Here is an 18166-nt window from a genome sequence, read left to right on the forward strand (position 1 = left end):
ATGGTTTGACGAAAAGCAGAGTGTGAAAGGGTTTTTTGATCGTTGAGTGCTTTACCTCCTTGGTTACTGAATGGTGGTAGCTGTGATATTAATATACACGTGAAGTACATTTACCTATATTGTGTAAGATGTAAGGTGTTTTCTACTAAAATTAGTGCATGTAACTAAAATGGTGTTGCCATAGCCACACTTGTGGCTAGTCAGCGATTTCTATTGGACAACACTGAAACTATTGGGCAATTCAACAAGTTAATCTTCCCCTTTAAATTAGCTGAAGCTGTTCTGTGTTTTGATGTGGAAATGTTACTGCAGGCTTGGAATGCACATTTCTGGTGGCAGCTTTTGTGAACTATACCCTACCGCCAAGATGTTCACCTTGTGTTGCCGACACAATATATTCCAGCCACAGCGGTATAGGGTTATGAAGTATAATATGTACAGCTGATTTTTTTTTTAAACTATGCAGTCTTTGCTTAAAATATAACCAGTCCTTCAGGTTCATCAAGTGCCTTCTACTGCATATTTTTGGTATGCAATATCCCATTACTTTTAAGAATGAATTTAGTTGCTGTTTGACTAGTTTAATGGAATCACATAATGTGTAAGATTAGAATTGTAGAGAGTTATAATTTGATCTTTGTTAAGATGAAAAATAAACATTTGGGTCCGTCATACCAATTGAAAAATAAATTACCATCATGTTTTGAGTTAATAATCTTCAGCAATGATATGGGGAATATCATCATATTTGGCTGATTGTTTGTGGCCTGGCAGTTGTGTATTAAATGAATAAAATATGTGTAGGGTAAAGTGGGGGCAGAGAGTCTGTGTCAGCACAAATGAGCTGTAGCATTGTTGACCCTGGAGAATGTCAGCAGCCACTCTACTCACAGATTGCTTCTATTTAGTGGGCTTTTTTGTTAGTCGAAATTTTCTTGAGTACTTCAGAACTTCAATCAGAAAAAAAAATGCAGAATAAAATCTTAAGGAGCAACAATTGTGTAAATCACAGTACAACAACAACTTGCATTTATATAGCGCCTTGAATGTAGTAAAATGTCCCAAGGCGCTTCACAGGAGTGATTATCAAACAAAATTTGACATCGAGCCACGTAAGGAGATATTAGGACAGGAGACCAAAAGCTTGGTCAAAGAGGTAGATTTTAAGGAACATCTTAAAGGAGGTGGAGAGGTTTAGGGAGGGAAATTCCAGAGCTTAGGGCCTAGGTAGCTGAAGGCACGGCTGCCAATGGTGGAGCGATTAAAATTGCTACAAACTGTCGTAGTACAAAAGATGACCCTTCCAACAATACGGGACTGTGCTGAAGCGTTGGCCTAGATTCTGTGCTCAAGTCAGTGAGCTCAAAATCTTCTAACTCAGGCAGGAGTGCTACCAGCTAAACCAAGCTAACATGTAAATCAGAGACGAGGATTAGTATACGTTTTTACATTAATAGTGTGTTGATAGTGACAGTTATGTGTTACTCCACCACCAATCAACATATAAAGGTGGCAAATCTCATATCTCCGATAGTATCAACTTTCATGGTTCCTGAAAGCAGAGGTCAAAGGCCCAGAAAATCTGGCCCTCCAAAGAAGTCCAGAGCATTAAAAAGGAAAGAGTGGCAGTCAGAAATTGTAGGTCCCTGCACCAGTCCCTCAGAGCCCAAAAATCAACATGGGAAGGGGAGGAGGAAACTTGGGGGGGGGGGGTGGAGGGGGTGCGGTTAACGAGGAAACTAATGGATTCCCCAATCCATCCCCTACAAATTGTTACATTAACTTCTGAAGATTGTTGACAAACATCAAAAATTCAATTGCCTGCACTAGTGGCACCAGCTCCTAACAGGTGGGTCTTGGGTCTTGTACAGGTGGTTGCGACTTAAAGTAAAATTGCTGCAACAAACTGAGGCAGGTAGCTGGGAAGGCTCGTTTTTTAACACTGACCTGGCAAGTTTACTTTCAGTCGCAGCAAGCTGCAGGAAACCTGTGATTCAGAAGCCTGTAGCACTAATGTGGATCTCGCTCAGTATAAAAGCAGCGTTAGAAATAGGGACTAGTTGGCCCCAAGTGTGAGTTTTAAAAGCCTGTAATTTTTGGAGGAAAGGGACTAGAAAATCTCAAAATATTTTAAATCTATTCAATCTTAACACTGAATTCTCTCCTGTTAACTGAACAGGTTTAGTTGCTATCTTTGCTTATTGGAAACTTTTTTTAATCCAGGTTGCAATGTTAACAACCCCAAATATAGGTGTTCACCTTTGAATAATGAAATTGTAAGACATCTTACAACAGAAGCTGTTCACCATATAACAGACCGTGTCTCCAGCTCTTCAATTTAATATTGAATCATTAACCATTGGAGTTGGTGTTGAGCAACATAAAATGCCTGCACAATGAAGTGTAGTGTAAAGTACATATTCGATTTCTCTGAAAGATAGATCATCTTGCAACACTGTCCTTGGCTATTGCAGTAAATTTAACAAGCTTAAAACAGCTGCCACATTAAATCACATCCCAAGCTTTGAAGATTTGGGCCCTGATTTTTCTTAAAGCTGTGAACAATCGTAGTTGAAAAAATATTTCTTCGGGGAAAATCTCATACGAAAAGGGCACTTTGCCCTGCAGACACTTTAGAAACTTAGAGGCCTTTGATGTGCACAGAGGATCATATAGAGCAAGAACTTAGTAGTAGGTCAACCTGCTGCCTAGGATGTAATATCAGATTCAGCAATTGAGTACATTTTGGATTTCCTGCTGATAATTGAGTTTTTTGCAGGTATGATTTGATCCATTTGGTGCCACTCATTAATCATTAGCAATACTAACACTGAGATTTTTAAAACATTGCAGAAATCTAGAATAAAGACAAGAAATTGTCGAAATCTTCAGTAGGCCAAAGAACACCTGAAAGAAAAAGAACAGTTAATACTTTGGATTTTGATGAAGGATTACAACTGAAACATTAAGATTTCTTTTTCAGATGCTGCTGTTCTGTGCATGCTCAGCATTTCATGCATTTGTTTCACAATGAATGTTGATGTTCAGTTTCATTATTAATACTGAAATTATCACCTTCGCATTTACAACTTTACTGTTGAGGGTTCCTAATAGCTTTCTCAATCTGTAAGTTTCCGATGTGACAATTTCCATGAAATGTTTGCTGTAATTGCACTTTAAAAAACTGTTGTTTATGACATAGAGCTCAAATTTGATTAGAATATCAATTTGAGAAGTAGAACAAAATTATGTTTAAATGTGAGTGACATTGGCCCTGATATTTACGGGGAGGCGGGGTGGGAGTGGGGGCACGTGTTTGAGCCTGGGAAGGCAGAGGTCCTGCTGAATTTAACGGCAGGACCTCATTATCATCTTTTTACTCCATGTCTCGCCCGGTAGTCATCCAGATTGAGAGACTGGTCGGTTACCAGGCCCGAAAGCCTGCGGTAAATCGGAAAGGAGCAGGGCATGATGGGGGGATGGGGGGGGGGGGGGGGTCGACAGATCCATGGAGATGGAGGCCGATTGCGTGCGGTGGGGTGGGGGTGGCGGGGAGGCCGATCGCGCGGGGGGGTGGCGGGGAGGCCAATCGTAGGAGAAGATTTGCTTGCGGGGCCAGGGTGAATACTCCTGCTCCTCCTGGCCCATAAGCAGTACTCTTAAAAAGCACCTACTTGCTCGATCTGTCAGTTCCCACCTCCCTTTAGTTGCCAGGTTTCTCGAGGACTGGGAAACCCAACCCACAGCCGTTAAATTCAAATGGCTACCAAAATCTGATGAAGAGAGCCTCATTAACATATTATAATGACGGACCCGTCCCTCCAGAGCAGGTTACTCGGATGCCCTCAAACCCGCCACGGTTAAACCGGAAGTAGTCGTGTTTGTGACGGGTTGTGGTCGAGTTTCCCAAATTTACCAATTTGACCTCCTCTCGCCCATCATGGGGGTGTTAAAATTCCCCCCATTTTATCGGGGAAATTTTTCCACAGAAGCGTTCAACAACCTAGTGTAGTAGGAATTCAGAGTGCTTCACAAGGAAGAGAGATGGATGGCCAGCAAGAAGTAAAGGAATTTGAAAAAGGGGGAGCGATTGAAAACATGGTCAAATAAATTGTTTTTTAGGAGGCTTTTGGCAGGAAGTGGAAGTGAAAACCTAGAACTCTCTCCACTTAAAAAGCTGTTGAGGTTGGGGGTCCACTGAAAATTTCAAAACTGAGATTGGTAGAGTTTTGTTAGGCCAGGGTTTTAAGGGTTACGGAACCAAGGCAGGTAGATGGAGTTAAGATACAGATCAGCCATGATCTAATCGAAAGGCAGAACAGGCTCGAGGGGCTGAATGGCCTACTCCTGTTCCTGTGTTCTTGTAAGAGAAGTAATGAGATGAAGTGATTTTGGAACAGAGTTGCAAAGGTTGAAAGCTGCCGGAATGATGGGGGGAGGGGACGAGCAGTAATCCCGTATCAGAGGAACCTTGAGTGCATGTTTGGGGCGAGAGGATTCCCTAAATAGGAAGGGGTGAACGATTGTGCTGATTGGGTGAATGTTGCCACTGGGCTATTGTTAATTGTTGACTGCCTTGTCAATCAAAGGGGATGGTCTTTGTTCTGATTGATGTGTTCAGCTGTGAATCACTAGTGAGAGGATGAGTGCTGTGAGAGGATGAGTGCTTCCATTGTCACACTTGCCCATCTCAAGAGGAGTTTAGATACGGTGGAGATGAGAGACTGGTGGGAGTCGGGTGGAGAAAGGTGGTGAATAAGAGAGCAGCAAGGCTAGGGGATTAGTGGAAAGCGGAGCCACTAATTAAAACTTGCAACTGACAATTGGGAAAAAAAATGCTTGTGCCAATAAAAACAAAGTCCTATCAGTTAACACTGCCTTAAATTTCAGATGCTAAAACAGGTGCGTGAATAGCAGAGTAAATGCAACACACACAGCAGCCCAGTCAAAGTAGGGCAATTTGTTTTAAAGAAACCCAGGCAAAGGACCAATGCAAATAATGCAGTGCACCCATCAAATTTGAAAAGAATAGGAAAGAAGATGAATCAAGAAGCAGTGATCAGATGGCACTAGGCTAATGTGTGAAAGAGCAGTCTCACCAATAGCTTTCGACTGTTTCTCAGTGACCTAATATTTTGTAAAGTACACCCAACAGATCAAATCAAAAGCAAAATACTGTGGATGCTGGAAATCTGAAATAAAAACAGGAAATGCTGGAGAAGCTCAACAAGTGAGGCATCATCTGTGGAGAAAGAAACAGAGTTAACGTTTCAGGTCAAAGATCTTTCATCAGAACTGGAAAATATTAAAAGAGTTAAAGTTTTTAAACAAGTACAGAGCCAGGGAAAGGGGGGGAGGGAGGAAAGAACAAAAGGGAAGGTCTCTGATAGGGTAGAAGGCAGGAGTGATTAAATGACAAAAGGGATGATGGTGCAAGGCAAGGAGGATGGTAATGGGACAAGTAAAGAAACAAAAGATTGATCAGGAGTAGCTATAAATGGCAGCAGCAGAACCATTACCAGCACTGGCTGTCCGAAAAAATGGGAGCAGTGGTTATGATCTGAAGTTATTGAAATCAATGTTGAGTCTGGAAGGTTGTAAAGTGCCTAAATGAAAGATGAGGTGCTGGTCCTCGAACTTACACTGTTCCAATGAAGCTCAATGTAAGAGGCCGTAGAGTAGAGGAGACCGCATCGTGAGCAGCGAATACAGTATAATAAATTGAAAGAAGTACAAGTAAATCGATGTTTCACCTGGAAGGAGTGTTTGGGGCTCTGGACAGTGGAAAGGGAGGTGGTGAAGGGGCAGGTGTTACATCTCCTGTGTTCACACGGGGAGGTGCCGTGGGGAGGAGAGTAGGTGTTGGGCGTGATGGATGAATGGACCAGGGTGTTGCAGAGGGAGTGGTCCCTTTGAAATGTTGAAAGGGGAGCGGAGGGGAAGATGTGTTTGGTGATGGGATTGTGCTGGAGGTGGCGGAAATGGCGGAGGATGATACGTTGAATGTGGAGGCTGGTGGGGTGGAAGATGAGGACAAGGGGGACCCTATCGTGGTTCTGGGAGGGCAGAAGTGCAGGAAATAGAACGGACACGGTCGAGGGCCTGTCAATTACAGTGGAGGGGAATCGTCAGTTGAGGAACAAGGAAGACATATCGGAAGCACTGGTGTGGAAGGAGGCATTATCAGAACAGATGCGACGGAGAAACTGGGAGAAGGGTATAGAGTCCTTACAGGAAGCAGGGCGAGCGGAAGTGTAATCAAGGTAGCTGTGGGAGTTGGTGGGCTTATAGTAGATATTAGTTGACAGCCTATCCCCAGAAATGGAGATAGAGAAGTCGAGGAAGGGAAGGGAAGAGTAGGAGATGGACCATGTGAAGGTGAGGGAAGGGTGGAAATTGGAAGCAAAGTTGATGAAATTTTCCTGTTCGGGGTGAGAGCAGGAAACGGCACGATACAGTCATCAATGTACCTGAAAAAGAGGTGAGGGAGGGAACCTGAGTAGGACTGGAACAAGGAATGTTCCATGTATACCACAAAAAGGCAGGCATAGCTGGGACCCATACGGGTTCCCATAGCGATATCTTTTATTTGCAGGAAGTGAGTCTAGTCAAAGGGAAAAGTTGTTCAATGTAAGAACAAGTTCAGCCAGGTGGAAGGAGGGTGGTGGTGGATGCGGGCTGGTTGGGCCGTCATTCAAGGAACAAGCAGAGGGCCCGCAGGCCGTCCTGATGGGGGGATGGAGGTGTAGAGGAAACACATCCATGGTGAAAAGGAGATGGTTAGGGCCGGGGAACTGGAAACTGTTAAAGTGGCGGAGGGCGTCAGAGGAGTCCCAGATGTAGATCGGAAGGATCAAACATGGTTTCATCTATGAAGACAAAGAAAGGTTGTGTAAATTTGTGAGATAGGCAGATTCATTCGGATGTTGCCAAGCCAACCCAGCAAAAGCTGATCAACAGCATCAAAAAGCCGACAGCTCGGAAATGACACTGAATGTAAGGTTACGATATATGAAAACAAATAATTCCACTGAAAGTGCACTGAGGCATGGCTTCTAACTTGAGCTGTAGGTATACTAAACATTCCTTTCCTCATGTTGGAAGAAATAAAACCACGGGGTAAATTTTGCTCTTCAGAGCTCCTGGCACAGAGCTTCCACGTACCAAGAGCGTATATTGTGAATTCGGGCATGCACCCAATTCACAGATCCATGATTTTCCATCCACTAGTTTTAATGGGTAGGAAATCATGTGCCTGTGAATCAGATGCGCTTTCAGATTCTCTATATATGCTCCTGCCTTGCAAAGCTTTGCAGCAGGAACACTAAACACAAAAAATCTAACCCCGATAAGTATGACAACCTGAATAGAAATACAAGAAAGTATTTTCAAAGGAGGTGAATAGGGGCATGTTCCTCTAGAAATTATGAATTTTTGCATTAAAAATGCTGCATTTTTATATTTCACAATTGATAGATTTTTAATCTTAAAAGAGGGCAAATGAAGTGACACATGCATTTTCAACAAGCCTGTTAGACCATCTATTCCCAGGAACGCGCTTCCCCTTCACAAAGGTGCTGTCCATTTCCAACCTTCTCCTCCCAATTCATTGATATATTGGGGCTGATTATAGTGTCTGGTACACTCCATTTTTGGGTGCAGATGGTGAAATCCAGTGGGAAATCAGTTCTGCTTAACCCTGGTTTCGTTCTATTATGCGATCAGGCCCGGGTGGCCTTGTACCTGCCCAAAGCATTCACCTATTCAAAAGGGGAGGGGAAGAGCGGTTCTCCATTTCTGGCCTGGCTGGAAGTGGGCTTTGGAGCAGAACTTAAGACAGGAGGACCTTTTATAAGGCCCACAGTGGTTCAGGTAAGTGTTTTAGGCCTGTTCTGGGCCCTCCTTGTAGTATTTTCTTTTGTTTTTTGTTCAGCTAACACTTAGGCTTTCATGAACCTTTGTGTCAGTTGTCGTTAATTATTTTTTGCCTCCAGCCTCCTTTACTAGCATCAGTGGGTTTGCCGGTGAGGATCCTCTGAGCTGGTGTGCTCAGAAGAGGACAACCAGTGGTGGGATGCCAAAAAGGTCAGGCCAACCAAGAGGTGCCCTTGTCCTTCTGTCAGCACCCATACACCCGCATGTATTGAGAGGGGTGGGAGGGGGAGTGAAATTACCTTGCTTTGGGAGATGTATTTGGCAGCTCCTCTTCTGAGACGAGTACTTCTATTATAATGTTTTCCATCTGAAGAGGAGAATCGAGACCGCAGGGACAAGTGACATGATGTTGAATGAGAACTTGCATGGCTGGGGGTTTATCAAATAAAGCCACTATATCGCAGTTAAAACTTTCAATGCTGGAACACTCCATTTCCAGTTAATGCTGGCACTTTTGTTTAAATTCATGGCGGAACTCTCCTTTCCTCCCAACTGCCCATCAGCTTTGCTCTTGGCTTCTGTCCTCTTTCCCCTGCTCACCACCAGTGCCACCCTGGGACTCCTGCCTCCAGTTGCTGCTGCAGTAAATGATTCACACTGCCGCACACTGTGGGCACGAATTGCTAATATTGTGAGAGTTCTGCCCACAGGGTGCAGGGGCACTCAATCGCCTGCAGCAGCTACAGCAGGAGGCAGGAGCAGTGCCGAGAGGGGAGGAGCCTGATTATTGTCTGCAGATAGTGCCCCCAAAATACTGACTGTCCGTGTCAAACATGGATGATTGGCATGTAAGGAAGTGAAAAGGAGGCTTCGTTCCTGTGTTGTAAACTAAATCTAATAAGTTCGTGTTTTTTGAGAAATGGAAATGACATCTGGTAATTGCTAACGTTACTGATCTAGACAGCTCTTTCCACGTGTCACCGCTATGGATGATACACCAATCTGTTGTTATGGTAACAATGAAGGCTGTATTAAGCAATTAGAAATCTCCCTCTACCTCACCATATCCCCATGAGATGGCCTAGTTCCTTATGTAACAGCTGGGGAAACGGTATGCTCTGCACTTAGCTGCTATGAGGAGAAATATGTTTATGATTTGGTTTCTGAAGGTGCATTATTATTTTAAATTTATTAATTTGGACGTTTTGCACAATCTGATGCTTTTTTAATTTTCTTTTTTTTTTCGCAACAGGACTCTGTAAGTATGAACTGTTTGCAGTGGCAGCTTTGCTGCATGTGGCATTAATTTACTTAATTAATAATAATTTAAATCCTGTAAACTGCTACAATGAAGCTTGGAGATCAAAAGCTCTTTTGAGCTACCCTTTGTGTATAAATCTGCTTCATGGCATTTGCAGTTTGCTTTATTTGTTAGGCTCTACCGCTTTAATGAAATGTCGTGGCAAGTACTTCCCAGGACACGTGCTGCTTGTGTGTGTGATCAGTCTACGCTACAAGCTGATTGTTGAGTTGCAGTGGAATGAGTGTTGATGGGTAGCACCTGTAAAGCTCAAATAAACAGATTTTTTAAATTTCCCCTCTCTTACAGAACAATAGCTTTGAGCAGTTCATAATTAATTACTGCAATGAGAAATTGCAGCAGATCTTTATCGAGCTAACTCTGAAGGAAGAACAGGAGGAGTACATCAAAGAGGTAATGACCCATTTTTGCCCTGTCGTTGACATTTGTTTCATCAGTACTGGAAGAAGGTGATCTCAGTTATCCGATCTGTGCTGAGTTAGCTGATCTTGGCTGAGGCAACGTTTGGGGTGCTAGGTTTGGTCTCCATGCCTCTGGGCTAGGAAGGGAAGAAAATCAGTCAGTCTTTCAGTTCCTGATTGCTATCCGATGACCAGCACTAGAGAGTGCATGTACGTGGATGTTGGATGAGGGGAGGATTGAGTGTAGTGGTGATGTCACTAATAACTGAATAGCCTTTGGATGCTCACTTTCTAGGACTTTTTTTAAAAAATGCTCTTTAACCATACATATCGTATTAATTACATAATGGGCTGTATTGACTCTGCTCCTCCTCCATTTCAGCTTATTTGTAATATTAACCCTACTGTGTTCCAAATATTTCCAATGATGTGGAGATGCCAGTGATGGACTGGGGTGGACAAATGTAAGGAATCTTACAACACCAGGTTATAGTCCAACAGTTTTACTTGAAAATCACAAGCTTTCGGAGGCTTTCTCCTTCGTCAGGTGGAGGTAAGCTCCGAAAGCTTGTGATTTTCAAATAAAATTGTTGGACTATAACCTGGTGTTGTAAGATTCCAAATATTTCCAATGAACATGTTACATTTTTGAAATGAAGTTTAATCAGAAAATAGAAAGTTGGTGACTCTGTGAGGAACACCAGAATCTCTGAATCAACCTTAATTTACTTTTCCCCTGAATATGCATCTGTGTCTATATCAGACAATGGTTTGATTTGCTTTAACTTTCAGTAAAAGTTCTGAGAGATTGTCTGTCACATAGGTGGGAGGGATATGGAAATCTATGATTAAAGAAAGTGATCTTCAGTAGTGAGCAGCTACTGCTGTGCCATGTTTGTTGGGAGTATATTAACACTGCTGTGTGGAATCTGTTCATTTTATGAAGTGACGTCTTTCTTTTGGCTTGCAGCATCCATTTGCATGTTCCCACCAGTGTCCCCACCCTTCGTTTATAGTTGATCATATCACTGCCACTCCCACTTTTACACAGCAGCGCGTATCTGATTTTTCTGAATAGTGTCATTGTAAATTCTGGGTTCCCTCTTCCCCAGTGCACTGCCCTGCATTTTGGTTGATTATAATTCAGGATTAAGTGCGTGCTTTGTCAGAATGGAGTCACTATGGGTTTCGGGTTTCTCTCTCTCTCCACCCTGTGCACTGCCCAAGGATTAATTGCTTGCTTTGTCACCGAACACCAGTGGTGTTGGTGAAGTGCTCAATTTCCTTGAATATCTATACTCAAAATGCTCATCAGAGTTTTAAAGGTTTGTGAATTGTTGTGTTCAAGGAGCAAAACAATCCCAATCATGAAGAAAAAGGTCTCCATAAAAATTTAATCTGCACCATTATCACTGCCAAATATGTAATATACAAACTTTTCACATCTGACTGAGGGAACTTACACACCTAAAGCAAAAGGATTATTGGCGGTGTCTTCTGTTTTGAAGGGAAAGGGTGAGAGGGAAACAGACAGGAAGGAAATAGAATGGGAGAAAAATAGAACGGAGGGAAACATGGGGAAGAGGAAGTAATGGAAAGGGAGCAGAAAGAAATAGAGGAGGAGAAAGAGAGAGAAATGGAGAGGAAAATTTGGAGGGAAACAGAAGGGAAAGAAATGGAAGAAAAGGAGAGAGAAACCGAAGTGGTGGAAGAGAGGAAAATGAAAGTGAAGCACAAATGGAAACTATTTGGCACAGTGTCGGTGGTGGTGTTTGGTCTACATTGGACCTATCTATTCTAATGTCACTTCCCTGCTCTTTCCTTGTTCCTTTTAATATTTTTTTTTAAGTGTTCAATTCCCTCTTAAATGTTGTGATTAACTTGGCCTTAATGGCTAGTGCATTCCATGTTTACATTTAAAAAATCTTATAATCTCTCCTTGATGCTTTTGTTACTAATCTGGTATTATGCCCCTTGTTACCAATTCATCAATCTATAAAATTCTAACAGGACTAGACAGCCTAGATGCAGGGAGGATGTTCCCGGTGGCTGGGGAGTCCAGAACCAGGGGTCACAGTCTCAGGATATGGGGTATGCCATTTAGAACTGAGATGAGGAGAAATTTCTTCACTCAGAGGGTGGTGAACCTGTGGAATTCTCTACCACAGAAGGCAGTGGAAGCCAAGTAATTAGATGTATTCAAGAAGGAGATAGATATATTTCTTAATGCTAAAGGGATCTAGGGATATGGGGAAAAAGTGGGAACAGGGTACTGAGTTAGACGATCAGCCATGATAATTTTGAATGGCGGAGCAGGCCCGAAGGGCCGAATGGCCTACTCTTGCTCCTATTTTCTATGTTTCTATGTTTAATCACTGGAAATAATCTTCTCTATTCTATTCATCCTCTTAAACCTTTTCAGAATTTTCAACATTTCTATGAGATCCTTTGCACCTTTTATGCTCTAGTGGACACAGTTCTGGGTTTTCAAGTCTCTCATCAAAACTACATTTTATCATCCTGGCAAATCTACTTTGCGCCTTTTCCATGTTTTTCTTTCTTTCTACAATGGGGTGCCCAGAGCTGCATACAGTACTCCAAATGTAGCCTAATCAATATCTAGTATAGATACATGACCCTCTCCTTTTTATATTCAGTGCTGCGATATATAAAACACAGAGTCCAGTTTGCCCTTTTTATGGCTTTTTTCACCTGCAGTCTTGCTTTTATAGATTTGTGCATTTGCAACCAAGATCTTTCTGTTCCTCTACCCCATTGAGAGTTTTACAGGGTATATTTTCATTCTCTGTTTTCAAAATGTACTAGTTCACCTTTTATCTATGTTGAACTGCATTTATTACATATCTGCCTACTACTCCAACCTGTCTCCCACATACTTCAGATTTTCATCTTTCTTGATTTAGAACCTTTTGCTATTATTCCCTCTGCGTCCTTCATGAGATCACAAGATGATCTTGGATAAGAAAGGCTTTTCAGCCCATATTACTTCATCCATCCAGAACGGCCCTTAAGTCCCCTTACTTCAGCATCAAACTGGTTCTTAAATGATTCCACGGTTTCTGCCTCCATTATCCAGGCGTCCATTCCATGTATTGATCACTGTGTGTGTGAAGAAGAACTTCCTGATGTCAGTCATATTTGCCTTTTACTAGTTTAAACACACATCCCCTTGTCCTAATCTCACAATTTAATTTAAAATAGTTTGCTGGATTTTCCTTTTCCATACCATTTACAATCATATATATTTCTATAAGATGACCTGTCAGGACGCCTCCATTCAAGGCTGGAAAGTGCAAGTTTCTCCCGTCTTTTCGCATAACACAGACTTTTAGGGATCAGTCTTGTGGCTCTTCTCTCACTGCTTCTAATGCTTGAATGTCTCCTTTGTGTCTCAGTGACCAGAACTGGATACAGTATTTGAGGTATAATCTGATCAGAAAACTATGGAGTTTGATCACAATGTCATCTGACTTGTATTCTACTGTTTTGCTTCTATGGTTCAAAATTCTATTGCTTTTGTTGTTTGCTCTGCATTTGTTGGACATACTGAATGGAGTCTACTACTGATTGCAGGATGTTTCTTTTCTAATTTTCTGCCTGTTTTTCTCTCCCTCTCCTGAAGGTGAGGGATGGTGCTGGGTGCCGTTCTGTGGGTGCTGATAGCCTTCCAGTACATTGGCCAAACGCATTTCTTAATCATGTGTCTAACTAGATAGTGAGTGTCTGTAGGTTATTGGACTATGGGTGGGGACATCACATCCAAGTACAATCCTGTTCCTCTCCAGCATCTACACATGCACTTCTCTATAGGAATCACTGGATAGCAATCAGCAGTCGGAACTTCTATTGCACGCCTTCCTAACCCCAAACTCTGAGACCATTTGTAGTACCCCATGATGCAGCAGTTGAAATCAGCCAACTTGGCATAGACCAGGGTTTGAACGAGCGACCTTTCTGGTCTATGGCTCAGCCTTGGCAGCTTTTTGTTTTATTACAGCCCAGTGACTGCAGCTGTTCTTGGCATGAGATGTTACACGTTGTGGAATTTAATTAATTGGTTGCTGCTAAATGTGGTGGGAATTGTATAATACATGCAATTATGAGGCCCTAAAATAAATTTGGATCTATTGCTGAATTTCTTTTTGAAAACCTAATGATTTCTAAGTTTCCAGTCTGTAAGATCGTATCAATTTAGTAAATAGAACACACATTTTTCCTTTCTGTTGGCCTACATCAGTGTATGGGTTTAGGCAAAAATGTCCTGGGCAACATGGGCCTATATTTAGGTTTGCATTGCTGTTTTGTTTGTGAAATGAATATTTTAATTTTAATTTAGATTTTTAACCCTTCTTCAGTTCTCCCAGTGCCAAATACTGATTGAGAGCATGACCCTCTGATCTACTCCCAGGCCTTATCCAGGCCACTCTTAAACGAGCTGCTTTGCAATTCTGGAGAATGGCAGACATTGAACTCCCTCGGCCCTCTCCCAATTTATGTTTATTCCCCCTTCCCCGACCCCTTTGCATGAGGAAGGAGGTATCTTGTCTCTATTCAGCGTCCCTTCCAAAGTAGTTTTATCTTTTTTAAGGGGAAAAGTAATTGAAAAACTTGAAGGGAACTTTTAACAGAATGCAGAAACCCGCCGACAGGATGTAGTTTGCCATTGTAGAAAGGAATGTTAAACAAATAGTACAATGTTTTCATGCTCGGTGACTTTTCAAATGAAATTATTCTGGGTTCATCATCTCCAAAATGTGCTGGTATTTCTAAATCACTGCTTCCTAAGATACCCAGTAAGATAAACCACATACTGAGAGGAATTGGGCTCTGTTAAACACCCCTTATGGGTTTTCCTTTGTTTCTTTCTCTATTTCATTTTTTATTTAACAGGAGAATGGGGTGGTCGAAGAAGAGGTAGAGTAATGATAGAGGGGAGGAAAGGGCTGAACAGAGCTCCCACTTCCCAAAGCATTTAAAAACAATAACATCCACTTACATAACACCTTTTAACATAAAAATGTCCCAAGGTGACTTCATAGAAGGTGAATGGAAAATGGACATTGAGCCAGGAAAGGAGAGGGTGACCAAAAGCTCGATTTGAAGAAATGGGTTTTAAAGGAGGAGAAAGTTGTAGAGCCAGAGCAGTTTTGGTGAGGGAATTCCAGATAGTAGGCCCTAGTGGCTGACGAGAGGGGAGGTACACAAGAGACAGTAGTCAGAAGAACAGAGAGTTCAGGGGAAGTAATATAGGGCTGGAGGAGGGTGCGGAGATAGAGTGTGGTGAGGCCACGGAGGGATTTAAAGAGACGAGGATGAGGATTTTAAACTTGAGGCATTGGGGGCAGGGAACCAGTGTTCATTAACAAGGACTGGGATAATGGCTGAGCAGGACTTATGTGTGGGACAGGATACATGCAGCAGAGGTTCGCACAAGTTGGAGTTTATGTAGGGTGGAGGATGGAATGCCAGCGAGGAGAGTATTGGGGTAACTGAGTCTGGAAGGGATGAAGAACAGTGAAGTTGAGGCAAACTGTAGTGAAAGAGAAAATAATGCAAGAGAAAATGTTTAGGAAACACAAGAGATGATGTAACTGGACAAAAGGCAGATATGCTCTTGAATTTCAATTACAAGACTTATAAGTTAAATAGGGCTATCACACACTTGCAACACTTGTGCTGAGCCTGATGAGCTTAAAGCAGGCTTTAAAGTGTTGGCATAATTGCCAAAGGTGTCCAGGCTGCATTTAACCTTTTGTTCACTAACTGTTACAGACAATGAGAAAAATAAATGTGAAAAGCAAAGGAACAGAAAGCAGGAGGAATACAGGAGAAAAGATTTTCCTTCTGACCACGCTTATCTACATTGAGTACACCTGCCAAGCAGTAGTTTCTGTTGTAAGGCTGTTACTCAGGATGATCTGATGGATCAGAATCGGTTTAGAGAATAATGTAAGACCGTAAGAGATAGGAGCAGGAGTAGGCCATTCGGCCCCTCGAGCCTGCTCCACCATTTAATGAGATCATGGCTGATCTGATTTTTACCTCAACTCCACTTTCCCGCCCTTTCGCCATATTCTTTGACTCCCTTGCTGATCAAGAATTTGTCTAACTCAGCCTTGAATGTATTCAATGACTCATGTATTTTTTAAATGGTAGAAGCTATTGGAAATTGAAAACAGGGGTAGCAAGAAATCCCTTCTTGCCCTCCTCCCATTTGTTTCACATGCCTGATTCATTCTCTACCTCCCTGACTGTACCTGGACACAGTGCATTGGCCAGTCACTCCCGTGGGCCTGGCCAGAGAGTGAGTGCAAAGGTCAGAGGTTGGAACTTCCTGATCTCTCAAAAGTTGGAAAATTCCACCTCCGACTTATTTTCTTAGCTGCAGGAACAGGCTACCATTGTGCAGCATTCCGGGAAATCAGAGATTAAACCAGAGGAATTCTTATACGGAAGGGATGAGAGGGGCAGCTATTCACAAGGGGATGATTAAGAAAATCTGAGAGCTGAGCAAAATGGCTGAGAGGGAGAGAGAAGAATATGCATGCATATATGATCCATGCATCTGGAATCTCACATATCCTGCAATAAAATAGTTACAAAATAAAAAATATCTGATTTATTTGTGTATACTTTAATGAAAAGTTCAACAAATCGATAACATAATTTCATAGGCAACCCTTGTTACCATCACAGTAAAACCTTTCAGCTGCAGGTTTAATCACTTTAGGCTGTATGAGATTATGCTGCGCTTCTGGTATATATGAAAGTGCCTTATCATAGGTTCTATCCTTTTAAATGTTGAATAGTTTTATTGAGTTCATAAGTGGAACCTTGATGTGAAGAGTATTACAGCACTCTTAATGTTTCCCACTGTTGACTGCATGTCTTTATGTCTTTTAAAACTGTGTTCTTTTTCTGTGCTGAATCCCTTTCTTGCTTGCTGCTATTGATGCCTTGCTAATGGCTGTGCAAAGACTCCTTCCAGGTACTTGTACTCTGTTCTTGTTCCTAAGTCAGGACTTTGCCTTGTCTGCTGGTCTTCCTGGAATCTTTCCAATGTCTTTTTTTCCCTTCCTTCCAAAAATTGCTTGCTCTGGTGTGTAAAAAAAAAAGAGAAATAATTTGCAATTAGGATGCACGAGAGCCTACTTTAACGATGAAAATTGCAGCCTCATTTCTTGCGACGGTGAAGCTATTGTTGATGTTCACATAGAATTGATTTACAAATATACCAGAACATTTTTCACCTGAAACAGCATCTATCTGTGTCGTTTATTGTTTAGAAAATTTACAGATTTGTTTAGGAAGGCATGTGTACAAGAAATGGCTTTCCTTGGAAAAAAGACACCATGCATCAAAGTGACTGAAGTGACCTTGTGCCATGACGTATGTTCCTGGACTGTTTCCCATGAAGTGCATGGGAAATTGACTTGGATTGGGGAATGGAATGGGAGCAGAATTGGATGCTTTTCAAGTGAAATGTTTTTAAGTGTAGAGAATCCTGGCTGAGAGGAGCATTGCAATGTTGCCAATATAGAGTGTCATTGTGTATTGGGAAAAAAACCCTCAACTGGAACAAGATGTAAACAGTCACTGTCTTTAGAAAGATTATCAGAAGGAGCCATATTTTGCTGCAGTAATCACATTCTGACCATTCATATATTTCACAGGGAATTGAATGGACTCACATTGAGTACTTCAACAATGCCATCATTTGCGAGCTGATTGAAAATGTAAGTTGGACCTTTCCAGTTTGATTAGAGGATTTACAAAGAATTGATTGTCATTTTATTTTTAATTTAATAAAATTTCCATTTTAGGGCTTTTGATTTAAACCTTATCAGTAAAATTTTCACAAGTGGTAAGAATGTGAAACTCGCTGTTAGATGGAGAAGTTGAAGCTGATAGCATTGATTCATTTAAATGGAGGCTTGTTTTTTTATTTGTTCATGGGATGTGGGTGTCGCTGGCGAGGCCGGCATTTATTGCCCATCCCTAATTGCCCTTGAGAAGGTGGTGGTGAGCCGCCTTCTTGAACCGCTGCAGTCCGTATGGTGACGGTTCTCCCACAGTGCTGTTAGGAAGGGAGTTCCAGGATTTTGACCCAGCGATGATGAAGGAACGGCGAATTATTTCCAAGTCAGGACGGTGTGTGACTTGGAGGGGAACGTGCAGGTGGTGTTGTTCCCACGTACCTGCTGCCCTTGTCCTTCTAGGTGGTAGAGGTCGCAGGTTTGGGAGGCGCTGTCGAAGAAGCCTTGGCGAGTTGCTGCAGTGTATCCTGTGGATGGTGCACACTGCAGCCACTGTGCGCCGGTGATGAAGGGAGTGAATGTTTAGGGTGGTGGATGGGGTGCCAATCAAGCGGGCTGCTTTGTATACATACACAAAGGAGAAGGGAATAGAGGGTTATGGTGGGCAGGGTGAGAAGAGGTAATTAAGGTGGGAGGAGGCTCATGTGGTGTGTAAACACTGGCGTAGATCAGTTGGGCTGAATAGCTTGTTTCTGTGCTATAGATTCTATGTAATTCTAGACAAAGGACAC

At 42.3% G+C, this 18166-nt stretch overlaps 1 protein-coding gene across 4 annotated transcripts in view; it reads left to right on the forward strand.

The window, feature by feature from the left end:
• Nucleotides 1-18166, forward strand: part of myo1b (myosin IB) — a 240566-nt gene that overhangs the window by 172577 nt on the left and 49823 nt on the right. For all 4 annotated transcript variants that reach the window (XM_067987755.1, XM_067987757.1, XM_067987756.1 and 1 more), the window contains 2 exons: nucleotides 9485-9589; nucleotides 17292-17354. In XM_067987755.1, the coding sequence (XP_067843856.1) occupies nucleotides 9485-9589; nucleotides 17292-17354 (168 nt within the window). The remainder of the gene's footprint in view (nucleotides 1-9484; nucleotides 9590-17291; nucleotides 17355-18166) is intronic.

The sequence above is a fragment of the Heptranchias perlo genome, chromosome 7 (assembly GCF_035084215.1).
Source record: "Heptranchias perlo isolate sHepPer1 chromosome 7, sHepPer1.hap1, whole genome shotgun sequence".
NCBI classification, from domain to species: domain Eukaryota; kingdom Metazoa; phylum Chordata; class Chondrichthyes; order Hexanchiformes; family Hexanchidae; genus Heptranchias; species Heptranchias perlo.